General features: G+C 44.6%; 1 protein-coding gene across 4 annotated transcripts in view; it reads right to left on the minus strand.

The window, feature by feature from the left end:
- LOC110500996 (leucine-rich repeat and guanylate kinase domain-containing protein) overlaps positions 1–19476 on the minus strand; it is a 31688-nt gene that overhangs the window by 5671 nt on the left and 6541 nt on the right. For 3 of the 4 annotated variants that reach the window (XM_036945076.1, XM_036945074.1, XM_036945077.1), the window contains 10 exons: positions 19388–19474; positions 16510–16616; positions 16040–16159; positions 14042–14138; positions 9053–9166; positions 8774–8975; positions 6856–6960; positions 6615–6793; positions 5017–5105; positions 4000–4119 (listed from right to left, as the gene is read on the minus strand). In XM_036945076.1, coding sequence (XP_036800971.1) covers positions 4000–4119; positions 5017–5105; positions 6615–6793; positions 6856–6960; positions 8774–8975; positions 9053–9166; positions 14042–14138; positions 16040–16159; positions 16510–16616; positions 19388–19474 — 1220 coding nt within the window. The remainder of the gene's footprint in view (positions 1–3999; positions 4120–5016; positions 5106–6614; positions 6794–6855; positions 6961–8773; positions 8976–9052; positions 9167–14041; positions 14139–16039; positions 16160–16509; positions 16617–19387; positions 19475–19476) is intronic. The other variant, XM_036945075.1, reaches the window with a different exon arrangement.

Raw genomic sequence — 19476 nt, forward strand, 5'->3', positions numbered from 1 at the left:
TGCAGATCCTCTCAAGCTCTGTCAGGCTGGATGGGGATCGTTGCTGCACATATATTTTCAGGTCAAGTTTGGGCTCTGGCTGGGCCAGTCAAGGACATTCAGAGACTTGCCCCGAAGCCACTCCTGCGTTGTCTTGGCTGTGTGCTTAGGGTCGTTGTCCTGTTGGAAGGTGAACGTTCGCCACAGTCTGAGGTCCCTCTGTCAGGCTGGATGGGGAGCGTTGCTGCATATATATTTTCAGGTCAAGTTTGGGCTCTGGCTGGGCCACTCAAGGACATTCAGAGACTTGCCCCGAAGCCACTCCTGCGTTGTCTTGGCTGTGTGCTTAGGGTCGTTGTCCTGTTGGAAGGTGAACGTTCGCCACAGTCTGAGGTCATGAGTGCTCTGGAGCAGGTTTTTATCAAGGATCTCTCTGTACTTTGCCTCGATCCAGCCAGCTCTAGGAAGAGTCTTGGTGGTTCCAAACTTCTTCCATTTAAGAATGATGGAGGCCACTGCGTACTTGGGGACCTTCAATGCTGCAGACATGTTCTGGTACCCTTCTCCAGATCTGTGCCTCGTCTCGGAGCTCTTCCATGGATTAGTTTTGGCTCTGACATGCACTGTCAACTGTGGAACATTACTGTATATAGATGTGTGCCTTTCCAAATCATGTCCAATCAAGTAAATTGACCCCAGGTGGACTCCAATCAAGTTGTAAAAACATCAAGGAGTTCAATTTCGAGTCTCATAGCGAAGGGTCTGAATACTTATGTAAATAAGGTATGTTTTTTTATTTTTTATAAATAAGCTAAAATTTAGATTAGATTGATACAAAAATAAAATATCTAATCCATTGTAGAATAAGGCTGTAACGTAACAAAATGTGGAACAAGTCAAGAGGTCTGAATACTTTGTGAATGCCCTGTATGTCATTAGGTATGTCATTCGGTATGTCATTCCATGGACTTTACCATGAGATAGGTTCAGACATCATTCTGTTGAACATCTTCGTTTTTTAATGGATTGGTTGCTATGAATAACTGACCGACCAAGGACATTCTAAAACACCTCCCACGCCTATACTTATATCCAAAGCCAACAAGGAGGATTTTAGAAAGATCTATTCAATCAATAATTAAAGAAGTTATTCAGTAAAATAGAGTTGCTGGATTGGCACAGCTATTTCAACTAAAACAAGAGCATAACAACACTACTTTACAGGTCACAAGAAAATAGGTAAGAAAATCACTTAGTGGCAGTAATTTGCTGATGTGAGGGACTTAAACTTCCCTCCCTCCCTTAAACCTATACTCCCTGTTGGTTCTACGTTAACAAATGACCTTCAGCTCTCAGACATGCTGTAAACATAGAAATGCTTATTTCACCGGTGTAAGTCGTAAGCTGTGTTAATGGTTATTCCAGTGTACACAGGGAGGAGGCATTAGGAGGGACAGATATCCATCAATGTTGAGGTGTACAGAGACTTGTCCCCAGATGGTGTGGAGTTGTTACCTGAGAACTCAGTAAAGAAGAAGCTCTTGAACACATAAGGTCAGCCAGTGAATACTACTACATAAGGTCAGCCAGTGAATACTACTACATAAGGTCAGCCAGTGAATACTAGTACATAAGGTCAGCCAGTGAATACTAGTACATAAGGTCAGCCAGTGAATACTAGTACATAAGTTCAGCCAGTGAATACTACTACATAAGGTCAGCCAGTGAATACTACTACATAAGGTCAGCCAGTGAATACTAGTACATAAGGTCAGCCAGTGAATACTACTACATAAGTTCAGCCAGTGAATACTACTACATAAGGTCAGCCAGTGAATACTACTACATAAGGTCAGCCAGTGAATACTACTACATAAGGTCAGCCAGTGAATACTACTACATAAGGTCAGCCAGTGAATACTAGTACATAAGGTCAGCCAGTGAATACTACTACATAAGGTCAGCCAGTGAATACTAATACATAAGGTCAGCCAGTGAATACTAGTACATAAGTTCAGCCAGTGAATACTACTACATAAGGTCAGCCAGTGAATACTACTACATAAGGTCAGCCAGTGAATACTACTACATAAGGTCAGCCAGTGAATACTACTACATAAGGTCAGCCAGTGAATACTAGTACATAAGGTCAGCCAGTGAATACTACTACATAAGGTCAGCCAGTGAATACTACTACATAAGGTCAGCCAGTGAATACTACTACATAAGGTCAGCCAGTGAATACTACTACATAAGGTCAGCCAGTGAATACTAGTACATAAGGTCAGCCAGTGAATACTACTACATAAGGTCAGCCAGTGAATACTAGTACATAAGGTCAGCCAGTGAATACTACTACATAAGGTCAGCCAGTGAATACTACTACATAAGGTCAGCCAGTGAATACTACTACATAAGGTCAGCCAGTGAATACTAGTACATAAGGTCAGCCAGTGAATACTACTACATAAGGTCAGCCAGTGAATACTACTACATAAGGTCAGCCAGTGAATACTACTACATAAGGTCAGCCAGTGAATACTAGTACATAAGGTCAGCCAGTGAATACTACTACATAAGGTCAGCCAGTGAATACTAGTACATAAGGTCAGCCAGTGAATACTAGTATATAAGGTCAGCCAGTGAATACTAGTACATAAGGTCAGCCAGTGAATACTACTACATAAGGTCAGCCAGTGAATACTAGTACATAAGGTCAGCCAGTGAATACTAGTACATAAGGTCAGCCAGTGAATACTAGTACATAAGGTCAGCCAGTGAATACTACTAAATAAGGTCAGCCAGTGAATACTAATACATAAGGTCAGCCAGTGAATACTAATACATAAGGTCAGCCAGTGAATACTAGTACATAAGGTCAGCCAGTGAATACTACTACATAAGGTCAGCCAGTGAATACTAGTACATAAGGTCAGCCAGTGAATACTAGTACATAAGGTCAGCCAGTGAATACTACTACATAAGGTCAGCCAGTGAATACTACTACATAAGGTCAGCCAGTGAATACTAGTACATAAGGTCAGCCAGTGAATACTAGTACATAAGGTCAGCCAGTGAATACTACTACATAAGGTCAGCCAGTGAATACTACTACATAAGGTCAGCCAGTGAATACTAGTACATAAGGTCAGCCAGTGAATACTACTACATAAGGTCAGACAGTGAATACTAACACAAGTGTGTGCACTGCTCTTGATCAATCATAATAAGATAGATTGGAACGTTTCAGTCTATTAGAAAATAATAAAGTTCAGCATTACAGTGGATGCTAGTCCCCTAGGGGACTATACAAATACAACAGCAGTGGATGCTAGTCCCCTAGGGGACTATACAAATACAACAGCAGTGGATGCTAGTCCCCTAGGGGACTATACAAATACAACAGCAGTGGATGCTAGTCCCCTAGGGGACTATACAAATAGAACAGCAGTGGATGCTAGTCCCCTAGGGGACTATACAAATACAACAGCAGTGGATGCTAGTCCCCTAGGGGACTATACAAATACAACAGCAGTGGATGCTAGTCCCCTAGGGGACTATACAAATACAACAGCAGTGGATGCTAGTCCCCTAGGGGACTATACAAATACAACAGCAGTGGATGCTAGTCCCCTAGGGGACTATACAAATACAACAGCAGTGGATGCTAGTCCCCTAGGGGACTATACAAATACAACAGCAGTGGATGCTAGTCCCCTAGGGGACTATACAAATACAACAGCAGTGGATGCTAGTCCCCTAGGGGACTATACAAATACAACAGCAGTGGATGCTAGTCCCCTAGGGGACTATACAAATACAACAGCAGTGGATGCTAGTCCCCTAGGGGACTATACAAATACAACAGCAGTGGATGCTAGTCCCCTAGGGGACTATACAAATACAACAGCAGTGGATGCTAGTCCCCTAGGGGACTATACAAATACAACAGCAGTGGATATAGTTGAGACTATACAAGTTGAGACTATAATAGTGTGTGTGTGTGTGTTGGGTACAGACCTGCTATTCTCTGAGTGGTTGTGTTGTCTGTCATGGCTGGCTCTAGGCATCATGGGGGATGAGAGGGCGGGGTCCCGCTGCATCTGAAAGGCCAATGGTGATGGAGCTGTGTGAACACACCTGGGAGACACACACACACACACACATAAACCTTACACATAACATGTCATAACATGATAGAATCACGAGCTTGGTAAGAGATTGTAGCTGCAACACATTGGTGATATGCAGAGGTTCGTTATACCTAAACAACATCTGATATGAAATCTATCACTTTAAACTGAGCCTCAGTGATGAGGTTGCCAGGAGCAGCAGGATATTGCAGCAGAGCGCGATGCAAGACGTAGCACTCACAATAAACATCTGTTCATGTGCACAGATGCGCTTCACGCAACATGATAGCTATGGAGCCTTGTGATTCATACTCTTAGTTGTTGCAGAAGTCGGCCTGATATTGCTGTTTACACCGTGCATCGCTGACTTCCTTAAATCTCAACAGATGCTTGTATGTGTTTCTCACACATAAAATATGAACACACATAGTTGGTATTGTTCTGAAGGTGACCATCCTACCCAACATGCATCTGAAAACACATTCTCAGTAAAACAAGAGACATTATGCAGAAATTGACAGAGTATATCTCCTGTCAGCTAGAGTGTGAATGGCAGCGGGGGTGATCTTTACTCCTAAAAACACACACACACACACACACACACACACACACACACACACACACACACACACACACACACACACACACACACACACACACACACACACACACACACACACACACACACACACACACACACACTTTTCACCATGACCTATCTAGCTCCCTCTGCTGTTGGCATGCAATACAACACCATTCTACCACATGACCTTGTAACCTGCCACTTCAACATCAGGGTCAAATGTGGCCAATCAGGACAACAGGAGAGGCTGTTGATGCCTATAATAGCTGTTGATTTGAAGTGTACACTCCAATCAAGTCTGAGTGGTAGGGTATAGTGTACCTCTTGAAGAGCTGGGTGTAGGCTTTGGGACTCTTCCCCATCAGAGCCTCTCTGACCAGCTGCTGCCGTCTGTGGATGGAGGCCATCTCCTACGGCCCAGAGAGAGAGATACAGTATTTAAACATGAGGCTGTATCTGTGGATGGAGGCCATCTCCTACGGCCCAGAGAGAGAGATACAGTACTTAAACATGACGCTGTATCTGTGGATGGAGGCCAGCTCCTACGGCCCAGAGAGAGAGATACAGTATTTAAACATGACGCTGTATCTGTGGATGGAGGCCAGCTCCTACGGCCCAGAGAGAGAGATACAGTATTTAAACATGATGCTGTATCTGTGGATGGAGGCAAGCTCCTACGGCCCAGAGAGAGAGATACAGTATTTAAACATGATGCTGTATCTGTGGATGGAGGCCAGCTCCTACGGCCCAGAGAGAGAGATACAGTATTTAAACATGACGCTGTATCTGTGGATGGAGGCCAGCTCCTACGGCCCAGAGAGAGAGATACAGTATTTAAACATGATGCTGTATCTGTGGATGGAGGCAAGCTCCTACGGCCCAGAGAGAGAGATACAGTATTTAAACATGATGCTGTATCTGTGGATGGACCAGCTCCTACGGCCCAGAGAGAGAGATACAGTATTTAAACATGATGCTGTATCTGTGGATGGACCAGCTCCTACGGCCCAGAGAGAGAGATACAGTATTTAAACATGATGCTGTATCTGTGGATGGACCAGCTCCTACGGCCCAGAGAGAGAGATACAGTATTTAAACATGATGCTGTATTTGTGGATGGAGGCCAGCTCCTACGGCCCAGAGAGAGAGATACAGCATCATGTTTAAATACTGTATCTCTCTCTCTGGGCTGTAGGAGCTGGTCCATCCACAGATACAGCATCATGTTTAAATACTGTATCTGTGGATGGACCAGCTCCTACAGCCCAGAGAGAGAGATACAGTATTTAAACATGATGCTGGCGTGGATGAATAAGTATATCTAGCTCAGCAATAACAACCCTGATATCAATCAGTCAGATGATTGGGCTCGATCCCTCAAACTCAACTCTGGACCTCAAAGCCAGTTCCTGCAGTTTGACATTGTTCCCCTCTAATCAGGGACTGATAGTGACCTGGGACACCAGGTGTGAGCAATTAATGATCAGGAAGAAGAGAAAACCAGCAGGCTCCGGACCTCGTGGGGTCAGAGTTGAGTGTCTTTGATCTAGATCACTGTGATCAACAGCACAAGGCAGACAGACTTGGTACAGGGGGTTCACCTAGGGTTGCAAACTACCTGTAATATACCCTGCGATACTGACACTAGGTGTACGACTCCTGTCCTCCAGGTATACAGTCCAGCTGTATTCTCTTTCTTCCTGACACTACGTTGATTAATCAATGTTTGGCCAGAGAGTGCACACACCTGGTTCCTCGGGACTGGATCAGTCAGATCCAACTAATCAACTGCTCGCCAAGGCCTTGATTGGTTGAATCAGACTAATTAGTGCTGGGCTGAAACAAAAGCCGGAATACCATAGTTGACCAGGTGCAGGCTTGGTGACTACTGACATGTGTGTGTGGGTGTTGTGACTCACTGCTGAGGTCTTCTGTGGGGTGAGCTGGGCCTGGACCTTGTTGTAGTACTTCCTACAGTTGTGGTCTGAGGGGTCCATGTCTGGAGCGGAGCAGGACATAAAGACTGTCTCTGGCCTGGTGGAGGGGGCTGGGGGCGCCTCGTCCACTAGGGAGTCCCTCTTCAACTCTGTCACAGATGCTGACACGTTAATGACACACTTGATCGCACATATATGTGCTGTAATGCACACAAACACCTACCTGTGGGGGTGTCTGTGGTGCTCTGGTCCTCTCCTCCCTGCTCCTCCACTCCCAGATAGTCCTTCACCACCTGCCTCAGGGTTCTGTATGCCTCCACTGGCTCATCTGAACACACACACACACACACACACACACACTATTAAAACAATCTCCATACATTTGTACAGCAAGTATGCGTATCTTTCTTCGCATCCCGGTCGTGTCCACGCTCGCACGCACACACACACACACACGCCCCTCGCCAGACTTTAGATTATTTAGATAAATCTCTTAAAGTAACGGTCCAGCGTTTCCAGATTCCTCAGAAATATGACCTATCATTTATTACAATATGTGTGAAATAGTTTTCCTTCCAAAATATGGTAATTAAGTATGCTAAAAAGCAGATTTTCTGGTTTGGAATGGTGTGGGCGTATACCGGTCATTAAAAATATTCAGGCGAGTAGGCTGCTGATTGGCTGTATTATATTCAGGCGAGTAGGCTGCTGATTGGCTATATTATATTCAGGCGAGTAGGCTGCTGATTGGCTGTATTATATTCAGGCGAGTAGGTCGCTGATTGGCTGTATTATATTCAGGCGAGTAGGCCGCTGATTGGCTGTATTATATTCAGGCGAGTAGGCCGCTGATTGGCTGTATTATATTCAGGCGAGTAGGCTGCTGATTGGCTGTATTATATTCAGGCGAGTAGGCCGCTGATTGGCTGTATTATATTCAGGCGAGTAGGCTGCTGATTGGCTGTATTATATTCAAGTTTGAGGCGGGGGGTTTCTTCTCTCTAATTTATGCTTTGGACACAAATACGAATAAAGGACACGCCAACAACATTATTTGGGTAAGAGATAAGAGAACATGAACTTTTAAAAATAAGATTTTCACTAGACCGTTGTAGGTAGTTTCTATAGGAACGCACATTTGGGTGTGGCCAGACATTTTTTGTTTCTTTATATGGTAGGACACAGGTCAACTCTGAAAGCTTCAGTTGGTTCATGGAGTGAAAACCATCACAAGAACCATTAAAACCATGATAGACAACATGGGTATGCATCTTCAGTACCAGTCAAAAGTTTGAACACACCTACTCATTCCAGGGTTTTTCTTATTTTTTTAAAACTATTTTCTACATTGTAGAATACTATTGAAGACATCATAACACATAATATAATAACACATATGGAATCCTGTCGTAACCAACAAAGTGTTAAACAAATAAAAATAGATTTTATATTTGAGATTCTTCGAAGTTGCCACCCTTTGCCTTGATGACAGCTTTGCACACTCTTGGCATTCTCTCAACCAGCTTCATGAGGTAGTCACCTGGAATGCATTTCAATAAACAGGTGTGCCTTGTTAAGTGAATTTGTGGAATTTCATTCCTTCTTAATGCGTTTTTGCCAATTAGTTGTGTTTTGACACAACAAAACGTGGAAAAGGTCAAGGGGTGTGTGTACCTGAGTGGCCTAGTTACAGTTTTCACCTCAATCGGCTTGAAAATCTATGGCAAGACTTGAAAATGGCTGTCAAGCAATGATCAGAAACCAACTTGACAGTTTGAAGAATTTATAATGTGTAAATATTGTACAATCCTGGTGTGCAAAGCTCTTAGAGACTAACCCAGAAAGACTCACAGCTGTAATCACTGCCAAAGCTGATTCTAACATGTATTGACTCAGGGGTATGAATACTTGTGTAAATGAGATATTTCTATATTTCATAATCACATTTCTAAAAACACGTTTTGACTTTGTCATTAAGGGGTATTGTGTGTAAAAAAACAACATATTTAATCCATTTTGAATTCAGGCTGTAACACAACAAAATGTGGAATAAGTCAAGGGGTATGAATACTTTCTGAAGGGACTACATACCTATATATCTATATTCTATATACTGGTCTGCATCATCATTAGCTACGTACCACAGGGGATGACGTTGTCGAAGAAGCCTGGGCGCTCTCTGTTGATCAGGACGTATGTATCCACGCGGGCTACAGCCGTATCTATCTGGGTCTGGGTGTACAGAGCTCTGGTCCTCAGCCGCCTGCCGTACTGCTCCTTGTCTGTGGGGATCATCAGGACGTAACGCGGCTCAAAGTGGCTGTTCTTCAGACTGAACACGCCCTGGGAGAACAGTACACAGAAAATGAGCCTTTCAATTTCCTGCTGCTATGTGAATGTGTGTGTGTGTTGACGCCCACCTCCAGCTCCATGTGCACACAGCAGGCCAAGCCCTCCCTGGCCACGTCTTCTATGGCCTCACGAGACAGACCATACCAGTGGCCCGCATACTGCATCGTCTGGAGGAATTTACCCTGAAGACAGACAATGGAAGAGCAGAGGGAGAAGGAAAGAAAGAGAGACAGACGGAGAGAGAGAGACCGAGAGAGAGAGACGGACGGAGAGAGAGAGACGGACGGAGAGAGAGAGAGACCGAGAGAGGGAGACCAGGGGGGAGACAAAAAGAAAGAAAACAAAAGTTAACAGAAAGCTGTAAGTTGGGACAGTCAACTATCGTGGGGTGCAACATTTACTTCGTTAAGAGTCAAATTCATATTCCAAAATGGAAGTGGTCTTCGATAGACCTACTGGGTCCTTCACGACCCCTTTTATGTCCAGAGAAGAGTAACAACCGCAGCTATAATGTCCCCACCTGTGAGGTGAACACCTGACCCTGCAGTCAGAGGTACCATCACTTCCCCTGCTACCCTGTAGTTCACACAGCCGCTCCCTTTGACCCCTCGTCTACTTGCACCTGGGGCCGATATGCTCGGCGTTACGATCCATCACGCTTTACGACCCTACGGACAGCTCTGAGGACTGTAGCCTACTCTCAAGGTAGGCTACACTTTCCCCAATATTCAGATAGAAATGGAACACATAGAATTGGTAAGGCTCTCATGCCCACATTCTAGATAAAACATTTCTAGTTGATGTTCTGATATAAGTTGTGCCCTACTGACTATTGAGAGACTCCCTCAGGAGCTCGACACTTGTCGTGCTTAACTTCACCCTCTACTTTTAGAGGGTTGGAAACCATCAGGCCCAAATTACAAAGCACCCTTATCGTTCCTCTGTTGACAGGCTTATTGGAACAATAAAACAAGCACAAGGACCTACTGATTGAGGCACATTTTTGGGATGGAGCTGCTGTGTGTGTGTGTGTGTGTGTGTGTGTGTGTGTGTGGTTGGGCATACGAGTCTGATGTACAGTGCATTGTGTGTAGATTGATGAGGATTTATTTGATCCATTTTAGAATAAGGCTGTAACGTAACAAAATGTGGAGAAAGTGAAGGGGTCTGAATACTTTCAGAATGCCCTGTATGTTTCTGTCTCCATCTGAGCTGGTCTGACGTGGTCTGAATGATCCAGGGAGTCTGTGATGTATGTATGTGATAAGGGAGGAAGGGTCTCCACCTTCCTCTGTACTTTAGACTATGCACGGTTAGGATCCCCACTACACCTGAGACACTTCCTCTGTACTTTAGAGTGTGCACGGTTAGGATCCCCACTTCAAAGGGTTTCCTCCTAATATCACTGTAAGAGGGATCTCTATTTATTAAGGCCCCATGGCGCTTAAATATTTACCTTTAGGAAGACAAATGAATGGGTCTGAAGTTAAAAGACAGTTGGCCGGGCAGGCATACTCTACAGTACCTCAGGCCCCCCGTGTAGGATATCTAGAACTTCTTCCTTTGGGAATATGTTAGAACTCTTGTGCTTTGAAGTGTCAAAAATCTTAGATATAAGGAAATATATTTAACTAGCCAATAACTGAGTATGACATAATTGATTTACTGTCTTTTAGAGTTAAGATAACTACTTACAAAACTTCAAACCAGAAGACTTGTCAAGTCTAGGCTACACACATTTGCACAAAATAAATTGCTGGCTGGATGAACAGTGCCTTCGGAAAGTATGCTGAGCCTTGACTTTGTCCACGTTTTGTCAGGTTACAGCCTTTTTTTAAATGAATCTACACACGATACCCCATAATGACAAAGAGAAAACAGGTTGCTCTAAATCTTTGCAGATGTATGAAAAACACAACTGAAATGTCACATCTACATACACTACCGTTCAAAAGGTTGGGGTAACACCTAGAAATGTCCTTGTTTTCCATGAAAACATACATGAAATGAGTTGCAAAATGAATAGGAAATATAGTCAAGACGTTGACAAGGTTATGATTTTTAATTGAAATAATAATTGTGTCCTTCAAACTTTGCTTTCGTCAAAGAAACCTACATTTGCAGCAATTACAGCCTTGCAGACCTTTGTCATTCTAGTTGTCAATTTGTTGAGGTAATCTGAAGAGATTTCACCCCATGCTTCCTGAAGCACCTCCCACAAGTTGGATTGGCTTGATGGGCACTTCTTACGTACCATACGGTCAAGCTGCTCCCACAACGGATCAATAGTGTTGAGATCTGGTGACTGTGCTGGCCACACCATTATAGACAGCTGACTGCTTCTTCCCTAAATAGTTATTGCATAATTTGGTGTTGTGCTTTGGGTCATTGTCCTGTTGTAGGAGGAAATTGGCTCCAATTAAGCGCCGTCCACAGGGTATGGCATGGCTTTGCAAAATGGAGTGAAAGACTTCCTTCATCAACATCGCTTTTCCCCTGTACAAATCTCCCACTTTACCACCACCAAAGCACCCCCAGACCATCACATTGCCTCCACCTTGCTTGAGATGGTGTCAAGCACTCCTCCAGCATCTTTTCATTTTATCTGCGTCTCACGAATGTTCTTCTTTGTGATCCGAACACTTTTATACAATCTTCCTCTGTCCAGTGTCTGTGTTCTTTTGCCCATCTTAATATTTTATTTTTATTGGCCAGTCTGAGATATGGCTTTTTCTTTGCAACTCTGCCTAGAAGGCCAGCATCCCAGAGTCACCTCTTCACTGTTGACGTTGAGACTGGTGTTTTGCGGTTACTATTTAATGAAGCTGCCAGTTAAGGACTTGTGAGGCGTCTGTTTCTCAAACTAGACACTCTAATGTACTTGTCCTCTTGCTCAGTTGTGCACCAGGGCCTCCCACTCCTCTTTCTATCTGGTTAGAGCCAGTTTGCAATGTTTTGTGAAGGGAGAAGTACACAGCGTTGTACCAGATCTTGTTTCTTGGCAATTTCTCGCATGGAAGAGCCTTCATTTCTCAGAACAAGAATAGACTAACGAGTTTCAGAAGAAAGTTCTTTGTTTCTGGCCATTTTGAGCCTGTAATCGAACCCACAAATACTGATGCTCCAGATACTCAACTAGTCTAAAGAAGGCCAGTTTTATTGCTTCTTTAATCCGCATAACAGTTTTCAACTGTGCTAACATAATTGCAAAAGGGGTTTCTAATGATCAATTAGCATTTTAAAATGATAAACTTGGATTAGCTAACACAATGGAGTGGTGGTTGCTGAAAATGGGCCTCTGTACGCCTATGTAGAAAAAAAAGAAAGAAAAAAAATAAGAAAAATCTGCCTTTTCCAGCTACAACTCATTTACAACATAAAAAATGTCAACACTGTATTTCTGATCAATTTGATGTTATGTTAATGGACATTTTTTTGTGCTTTTCTTTCAAAAACAAGGACATTTCTAAGTGACCCCAAACTTTTGAACGGTAGTGTAAGTATCCAGACCCTTTGATGAAGCACCTTAGGCATCAATTACAGCCTTCGTAGTCTTCGTGGGTATGACGATACAAGCTTGGCACACCTTTATTTGGGGAGTTTCTCCCATTCTTCTCTGCAGATCCTCTCAAGCTCAGTCAGGTTGCTGCACAGCTACTTTCAGGTCTCTCTAGAGATGTTCGATCGGGTTCAAGTCCGGGCTCTGGCTGGAATGGACATTGTCCCGAAGCCACCCCTGAGTTGTCTAGGCTGTGTGCTTAGGGTCATTGTCCTGTTGGAAGGTGAACGTTCGCCCCCAGTCTGAGGTCCTGAGCGCTCTGGAGCAGGTTTTCATCAAGGATCTCTCTGTACTTCGCTCTGTTCGTCTTTGCCTCAATTCGGAATAGTCTCCTGGTCCCTGCCGCTGAAAAACATCCCCACAGCATGATGCTGCCACCACCATGCTTCAGCGTAGTGTTTCCTCCAACCATGACGCTTGGCATTAATGCCAAAGAGTTCAATCTTGGTTTCATAAAACCAGATAAATCTTGTTTCTCATGGTCTGAGAGTCTTTGGGTGCCTTTTGGCAAACTAAAAGTGGGCTGTCATGTGCCTTTTACTGAGGAGTGGCTTCTGTCTGGCCACTCTACCATAAAGGCCTGATTGGTGGAGATGTGAAGAGATGGTTGTCTCCATAGAGGAACTCTAGAACTCTGTCAGTGAGACCATCAGGTTCTTGGTCACCTCCCTGACCAAGGCCCTTCTCCCACGATTTCTCAGTTTGGCCGGCGGCCAGCTCTAGAAAGAGTCTTGGTGGTTCCAAACTTCTTCCATCTAAGAATAATGGAGGCCATTGTGTTCCTGGGGAACTTCAATGCTGCAGAAATGTTTTGGTACCCTTCACCAAATCTGAGCATCAACAAAATCCTGTCTCGGAGCTCTACGGACAATTCCTTCGACATTATGGCTTAGTTTTTGCTCTGACATGCATTGTCAACTGTGGGACCTTATATAGACAGGTGCCTTTCCAAATAATGTCTAATCAATTGAATTTACCACAGGTGAACTCCAATCAAGTTGTAGAAACATCTCAAGGATAATCAATGGAAACAGGATGCACCTGAGCTATATTTCGAGTCACATAGCAAAGGGTCTGAATATTTATGTAAATCTTACTTTTTGACATTTGCAAGAAACTCTCAAAACCTGTTTCGCTGCGTCATTATGAGGTATTGTGTGTAGATTTCTAAGGCTTTGTAAGGTTGTAACGTAGCAAAAGTCAAGGGATTTGAATACTTTCCGAAGACACTGTATATTTAAATTCTGAAGTACGATGAAGATGTGGTGTCATGGACAGGGCTACCCATGGCTTGTTTAACCTTCACATTTTATCTTTACGAACAGAAAGAATTTAAATGAATCTGAGACTGACACACTATCAGTGTGTTTGAGGGGATCAGTTTGAGCAAAGCGAGGGGCAGAATAGCTAACGTTAATCAAACAATGGATGCAAGGTGATTTGTTGATCAGTAATTCTGCTCAATCACACAGCAACATAGTCAATCTCAAACATGTACCATGTGAATCATGTTCTGAAAGTCTTCCTCCGTGACAAAATGGTAGTCGCTCCCATCCTCCTCTCCAAAGTAGGGACCCCTGGTGGTATGGCAGGTTCTGTGACAACAAGAGACAAATGGTTCCAATGGCAATACAGCAATACATTCAAGCTAGCAACTCAACTTCCTTGGTCATGTACACAGTTTAGCAGGTGTTGTGGCTGCAGCGAACTGCTTATGTTCCTATCAATCAATGCAGTAAATGTCAACAAGCGCACAATAATCCAACATTTAAAATAATCAAAAGCTCCTAAGGATCATAATGGTATTGCAACACACCGAGACAGAATAACGGACAGACTAGACATATAGACGGACACGTGCCACACACTCGCTTTGATGCACACAAGCGCACACACACACACCAACTCCACTACCCAGGTGAAGTGGAGCACTCCATGGCCACATCAACAGGTTCTTGTCATTTTGGAGGGATAAGTATGTTAACTGTTTTTTACGTTAGCTCTGGAGAGGACAGGGGCTGGGATGGGGCGACCTCCCCTGGGTTCGGGGATGTAGAAGGAAGTGTGTGTGCGTGTGTCTGTGTGTAGAGCAGGGCTCTCCAAACATGTTCATGGAGAGCCACCCTCACGGAGGATTTCACTCCAACCCTCATCTAACGTACCCGATTCTAATAATTAGCTGGTTGATCAACTGAATCAGGTTAGTTACAACTGGTGTTGGAGTTAAAACCTACAGGAGGGTCGCTCTCCAGGAACAGGGTTTGGGTTCAAACCTACAGGAGGGTAGCTCTCCAGGAACAGGGTTTGGGTTCAAACCTACAGGAGGGTGGCTCTCCAGGAACAGGGTTGGAGTGAAAACCTACAGGAGGGTGGCTCTCCAGGAACAGGGTTTGGGTTAAAACCTACAGGAGGGTAGCTCTCCAGGAACAGGGTTAGAGTGAAAACCTACAGGAGGGTAGCTCTCCATGAACAGGGTTGGAGTGAAAACCTACAGGAGGGTAGCTCTCCAGGAACAGGGTTGGAGTGAATACCTACAGGAGGGTAGCTCTCCAGGAACAGGGTTGGAGTTACAACCTACAGGAGGGTAGCTCTCCAGGAACAGGGTTGGAGTTAAAACCTACAGGAGGGTAGCTCTCCAGGAACAGGGTTTGAGTGAAAACCTACAGGAGGGTAGCTCTCCAGGAACAGGGTTGGAGTTAAAACCTACAGGAGGGTAGCTCTCCAGGAACAGGGTTGGAGTGAAAACCTACAGGAGGGTAGCTCTCCAGGAACAGGGTTGGAGTTAAAACCTACAGGAGGGTAGCTCTCCAGGAACAGGGTTGGAGTTAAAACCTACAGGAGGGTAGCTCTCCAGGAACAGGGTTGGAGTTAAAACCTAAAGGAGGGTAGCTCTCCAGGAACAGGGTTGGAGTGAAAACCAACTGGAGGGTAGCTCTCCAGGAACAGGGATAGAGAACCCTGGTGTATAGGTTTCTATTGAAACCAGCGTAAGGTGAGAGCCATAGACAAGTCATGTCCAGCAGATGTTCTTTTGATTCCAGCGCTCCAGTGTTCGTGCTCTCTCTACCACTATTTACTGCTTATTATTTCTTCTATTGTCCGTGGTGGGGAACCTTGTTATTTATCACTCCCCATTGCTCATGTGTTGGAGGTATTGAACATCTGGTTTAACAGTGTGGAAGTATCATGTATCTATGGATGGGGAACCAGAGGGGATCCTCGTGAAATATATTTAGTACCATCCTAAACAATAACCCTAACCCTAGCCTTCACCTCTGTGACCAGGCCTTCTCATATTTAAGGTAACTGCATCCTTTGATAAAGTCTATTCTAATGAGCACAAAATGCGAGAAGCAAGCTGGCCAAAAGTAGTGCACTATATATGGAAAAGTGTGCTTTATGGATGCACACAAGCCCCCAGAGTTTGGCCACAGCTTGCCAAAAGTAGTGCACTACTATGTAGGAAATAGGGTACCATTTGGCCCTTGGGACTCACCCGTAGGCGAAGAAGTCGTTGAACTCTCGGCAGAGCTTGTGGGCCAGCTCTCTCTTCCCACAAGCCTGGGGCCCAGTCAACACCAGCATGGGGTAGGGAGAGTCAAGACTGGGCAGAGTGCTGGGACACACGCACACAGCAACACATGGATGACACAGTACACCATTTAGAGAGAGGGAGAGCACAAGGATAAAGAGTCTAGGAGGTACTTTACCATTGTTCAGGACAACAAGCCAATCAGAAAAATCAGATTTTTCTAGGCCACGGATAGGTCAGTTTCTATGATGTATAAATAGAGTATAAATGTCAGAAAAGCTACGTTTCTTCATTTTTAAAGATTGCCAGAACAAGTTCATTTAGTATGTAAGCTTTATTTAGAATATTCATCGTATCGACTTCTGATTGGCTAAAAGTCGTGTTCTAAGAAGGATAGTCCAGTCAGGGTAGTTGGCGGATCGTGCTGTTTTTACCTATCGTAGATGACCTGGGGCTGCATCAGCTGGTATACCATGTGACTCATGTGCTCCCTGGCTGCCACTACCTCCAGAGGAGGGTCGTACTTGTTAACAGCCGAGACCTGGAGAACACAGGGGGAGACATTCATATGTAACAATGTTCACAGCAGACACCTGGAGAACACAGGGGGAGACGTTCATATGTAACAATGTTCACAGCAGACACCTGGGGAACACAGGGGGAGACGTTCATATGTAACAATGTTCACAGCAGACACCTGGAGAACACAGGGGGAGACGTTCATATGTAACAATGTTCACAGCAGACACCTGGGGAACACAGGGGGAGACGTTCATATGTAACAATGTTCACAGCAGACACCTGGGGAACACAGGGGGAGACGTTCATATGTAACAATGTTCACAGCAGACACCTGGAGAACACAGGGGGAGACGTTCATATGCTGAGACCTGGGGAACACAGGGGGAGACGTTCATATGTCACAATGTTCACAGCTGAGACCTGGAGAACACAGGGGGAGACGTTCATATGTAACAATGTTCACAGCAGACACCTGGGGAACACAGGGGGAGACGTTCATATGTGACATTGCCGATAAATATCTTACTTCAAGTCAGTCCTATCTAGAAGTAACGTATGTACAGTCAGAAGTTTACATACACCTCAGCCAAATACATTTAAACTCAGTTTTTCACAATTCCTGACATTTAATCAGAGTAAAAATTCCCTCTTAGGTCAGTTAGGATCACCACTTTATTTTAAGAATGTGAAATGTCAGAATAATAGTAGAGAGAATGATTTATTTCAGCTTTTATTTCTTTCATCACATTCCCAGTGGGTCAGAAGTTTACATACACTCAATTAGTATTTGGTAGCATTGCCTTTAAATTGTTTAACTTGGGTCAAACGTTTCGGGTAGCCTTCCACAAGCTTCCCACAATAAGTTGGGTGAATTTTGGCCCATTCCTCCTGACTGAGCTGGTGTAACTGAGCCAGGTTTGTAGGCCTCCTTGCTCGCACACGCTTTTCAATTCTGCCCACACATTCTATAGGATTGAGGTCAGGGCTTTGTGATGGCCACTCCAATACCTTGACATTGTTGTCCTTAAGCCATTTTGCCACAACTTTGGAAGTATGCTTGGGGTCATTGTGCATTTGGAAGACCCATTTGCGACCAAACTTTAACTTCATGATGCCATCTATTTTGTGAAGTGCACCAGTCCCTTCTGCAGCAAAGCACCCCAGTGCGTCACGGTTGGGATGGTGTTCTTCAGCTTGCAAGCCTCCCCCTTTTTCCTCTAAACATAACGATGGTCATTATAGCCAAACAGTTCTAGATGATATTTCTACAAAAAGTAAGATTTTTCTCGCCATGTGCAGTTGCAAACCGTAGTCTGTTTTTTTCTTCGTGGTGGTTTTGGAGCAGTGGCTTATGTCGCTATAGGACTCGTTTTACTGTGGATATAGATACTTTTGTACCTGCTTCCTCCAGCATCTACACAAGGTCCTTTGCTGTAGTTCTGGGATTGATTTGCACTTTTCGCACCAAAGTACGTTAATCTCTAGGAGACAGAACGCGTCTCCTTTCTGAGCGGTATGAACGCTGCGTGGTCCCATGGTGTTTATACTTACGCACTATTGTTTGTACAGAGGAATGTGGTACCTTCAGGTGTTTGGAAATTGCTCCCAAGGATGAACCAGACTTGTGGAGGTCTACAATTTATTTTCTGAGGTCTTGGCTGATTTCTTTTGATTTTCCCATGATGTCAAGCAAAGAGCCACTGAGTTTGAAGGTAGGCCTTGAAATACATCCACAGGTACACCTCCAATTGACTCAAATTATGTCAATTAGCCTATCAGAAGCTTCTAAAGCCATGACATGACAATTTTCCAAGCTGTTTAAAGGTACAGTCAACTTAGTGTATGTAAACTTCTGACCCACTGGAATTGTGATATAGTGAATTATAAGTGAAATAATCTGTCTGTAAACAATTGTTGGAAAAATTACTTGTGTCATGCACAAAGTAGATGTCCTAACCGACTTGCCAAAACTATAGTTTGTTAACAAGAGATTTGTGGAGTGGTTGAAAAACGAGTTTAATGACTCCAACCTAAGTGTATGTAAACTTCAGACTTCAACTGTATCATTGACCTATGTTATAAAACCTCTACAGATCCTGACAGATGACCACTGTTGTAAATAAAAACATACCAGGTTAGCATTCACTGTCCCAATTAGCAAAACATGCCACTCAGTTATTGATGCCCCTCCTCCACTTCCTATAGGCACAGTATTACACACAGGGATGGACATCTAATAGAGCATTACCAAGCTAGCCCGAGATGCAGGAGAAATGTTGTCTTTTCCATCTTCACCCAGCAGATTTTGGACCTACTGTAGGCTAGTATCAATTGTGGTCTACTAGCTAGCCGGCTGGCCAGCACAAGTCTACTAGCCAGCCGGCTGGCCAGCGCCAGTCTACTAGTCCGGCTGACCAGTGGCAGTCTACTAGCCAGCCGGCTAGCACCAGTCTACTAGCCCGGCTGGCCAGCGGCAGTCTACTAGCCCGGCTGGCCAGCGCCAGTCTACTAGCCCGGCTGGCCAGCGCTAGTCTACTAGCCCGGCTGGCCAGCGCCATTCTTCTAGCCCAGCCCGGCTGGCCAGCACCAGTCTACTAGCCCGGCTGGCCAGCATCCGTCTACTAGCCCGGCTGGCCAGCGGCAGTCTACTAGCCCGGCTGGCCAGCACCAGTCTACTAGCCCGGCTGGCCAGCACCAGTCTACTAGCCCGGCTGGCCAGTGGCAGTCTACTAGCCCGGCCCAAAATCCTTAAGTTCCATCACTGATAACCATCTCATACATCCAACCTGCCTTCTCCTCTACTGTGACTTTCTCCTGGTCCAGGCCAGTCAGGTGTTGAAGGAGGAAGATCACTGCCAGTCTGTAGTCCAGTTGCTCCT

This window comes from Oncorhynchus mykiss, chromosome 15 (assembly GCF_013265735.2).
Source record: "Oncorhynchus mykiss isolate Arlee chromosome 15, USDA_OmykA_1.1, whole genome shotgun sequence".
Classification (NCBI taxonomy): Eukaryota; Metazoa; Chordata; class Actinopteri; order Salmoniformes; family Salmonidae; genus Oncorhynchus; species Oncorhynchus mykiss.